At 38.9% G+C, this 2609-nt stretch overlaps 1 protein-coding gene across 1 annotated transcript in view; it reads right to left on the bottom strand.

The window, feature by feature from the left end:
* Nucleotides 1-2609, bottom strand: part of LOC106814153 — an 8132-nt gene that overhangs the window by 3151 nt on the left and 2372 nt on the right. Inside the window, exons 2-4 of the mRNA XM_014818447.1 lie at nucleotides 2062-2167; nucleotides 538-674; nucleotides 264-267 (exon numbers count right to left, since the gene is read on the bottom strand). Coding sequence (XP_014673933.1) covers nucleotides 264-267; nucleotides 538-674; nucleotides 2062-2167 — 247 coding nt within the window. The remainder of the gene's footprint in view (nucleotides 1-263; nucleotides 268-537; nucleotides 675-2061; nucleotides 2168-2609) is intronic.

The raw sequence follows: 2609 nt of genomic DNA, 5'->3' as shown, positions 1-2609 counted from the left end.
ATTATTACTTAGTAGTATGAATTAGTAGCACGATTTTACCCAGCGCAGCGGGTACCCGCAGCTAGTATATACTATACTAATACTGATAACACGGGAGCAACAGGAGCATGCGTCTCACCCTACATGCCACAACATCACGCCCATTATTCCTGCGCCAGAGACGTTATTTTGTTGTCAAACATTGTTGTCAAGCAACAGCGACACGACCTGCATCTGAGAACGATATTTACGGATATTACGATGGGACTTACGTCAACTCTTACCATCCTATATTTTCCAAAACAGGCAAAAAGTAAGTTACACGTTGCATTTCACGCAGTAGCGATAAATGCATTCACCATATTATTTTTAATGATAAAATTCAGGCATAGTCTATTCAGTTCGTTACTTCCTTTTTTTGAGCGATTTATTGCAAAATTTGTGATAGATTTTATGGAATAGCATGATCTTTATCATCATACCTGACTGTAGCTTTCATTCTCACTGGTTATAAAATCTTGGGCCCCTGTTAATAGAATTTGATGTTTAAGACTATACCTGCATTAGCTTCCAGCGCTGGGTTTCGCTAGGCGTCCCATTAACAATCTCAACCTTTGGCGATTCATCCGAGTCGCCAGATGTATTCTGGAACTCCAAGCGTGGCGGAGACTTGTCAAACAGCACGGCCATGTTGCCTGCATGGTAACACCAACGAGAAAATTCCTCAGCCAGCAATTTTATTGTTTCATTTTTGTGAAATTAAAAAAATACCCAGATAAGGCCACAATTAATGAAAGTGTCAATGACACTATAGCTCACCTTGGGTGTGATAGAAGAGGGAGATGATATTTAAAATTTGGCAAGTGTTTCATTTATATGACAGACCGAAATGTGATCAAATGTCCTTATTCCGTTTTATAGTAATAGAAATTTCACTGTTTTGTTTCAGAGTTAGTTTTGATGCGATAATAAATGTTTCAGATCTGAAAGTCTGAAATCTGAGCGAGAAATGGCGCTACGCCTAAATGATCGCCATTTTGGTTTTCGATTATCGTGCGAATAAAAGCAATAAAATATTCCAGTCAAATCACTGTAACGAAGACTCTAAAACACGATATTACACGTAGGTATGATTAGGGAGGTAGGTCGGTAGGTAAATTTAACAAAATCGAAAAATCTAGATGGCCATTTTCATTTTTGCCAAAAAGTGGACATGGCTCGAAAGTAGGTCGACGTGCTCCAAAATAGGACGTCCAAATCTCTCCGATAGGAGTCACAACTGTCTGCAATTTAAAACATGTGGGTCAAACGGTTCTTGAGTTCTCGTTGACCGTAGGCAGACACTGAAATGCATAGTAAAATTGCTAAAAAAATACCTGTGCATAATTTTAAAAAAATAACAAAACACCTGTGATATGTTTTGGGGCCAGTCCTTATTCATTCACATACCGTACCAAAAATGAGCAAAATCCGTTGAACCTGAACTGAATTATGGCCATTTACATTTTTGCCAAAAAATGGGCGTGGCTCAAAAGTAGATCAACTGGCATGCCCCAAAATAGGACGTTCACATCTCTCCCATAGGAGTAACAACTGTATGCAATTTGAAAAATGTGGGTCAAACGGTTCTCAAGTTATCGTTGACCGTAGCCAAATGTTGACAGACGGACAGACGGACGGACGTACGACGCCCCATGGCAATAGCTCATCTTGACGATGTCAAGGTGAGCTAAAAATGGTGTTACAAATTTGACAAACTTTGTTTGCCCTCACCCGACCCACGCTGAAAAGTTTGGGTAGGTAGGTAGACTTTTTTGGATGACTTTTTACAAATTCAGCATGGTGTCTACATGCTTGGGTGCTTGTGTCGAGATACCTTTTATGTTGAATGTTTGTTTTGCTTGGTACATATAGTGTATAACTATTGTCTACAGATTTATATAATGTACAGTAATACAATTTGTAAAAAAAAAGAATGTGAAAGATCGATAATTTTTTTTGATTCTTGGTTGAAATCTTCGATGCGGGTTGTAGAGAAGAGAGTATGTTGCGAACAGACAAACAGCTAGCTTTACTGTTTACCCATGTCAGAATTCGTCATTGCATCAGCTAGTAAACCCTCCGATTCGCCAGCTTCCTCCTCCTCAGTATTCGACTTTCCAGACTTTTGCATTACAACAGGACGACCCTGCCAAGACAATAAATACACAAATTCACAATTATTATACTACTATACATATTAACATAATACAGTATACTGCACAAACAACAAGAATAAAAGATTGGAATATTCTTGTTGTTTATGCACAGTGGCGTACGTGCGGTGTACTTGTGTGTTGCAGAGGAGCATTTGAACGGCATTTACAGCAAGTTATCGGCAATAATACCATAGCATCTATAGACCTACCTCTATTTTCTATAGCAACCTGGTAGATACAATAATCGAATGTAACCCAAACCCAGGATATGGTTGGGTTCAGGGTAGACCGAATAATTATGTTCCATATAACCTTTTTTATATTTTGGTGAGGGTTATATTGGGACAGAACGGGGTTCATTGCAATTTCGTGAGATCGCATGCATTTTGCATGCAATCTCACGAAATTTCAATGAACCCCGTTCTGTCCCAA

Source organism: Priapulus caudatus, unplaced genomic scaffold (genome assembly GCF_000485595.1).
Source record: "Priapulus caudatus unplaced genomic scaffold, Priapulus_caudatus-5.0.1 Scaffold877, whole genome shotgun sequence".
NCBI classification, from domain to species: Eukaryota; Metazoa; Priapulida; class Priapulimorpha; order Priapulimorphida; family Priapulidae; genus Priapulus; species Priapulus caudatus.
Note: the sequence above shows the minus strand (reverse complement) of the source record. Positions and strands in the feature narration are given on the sequence as shown.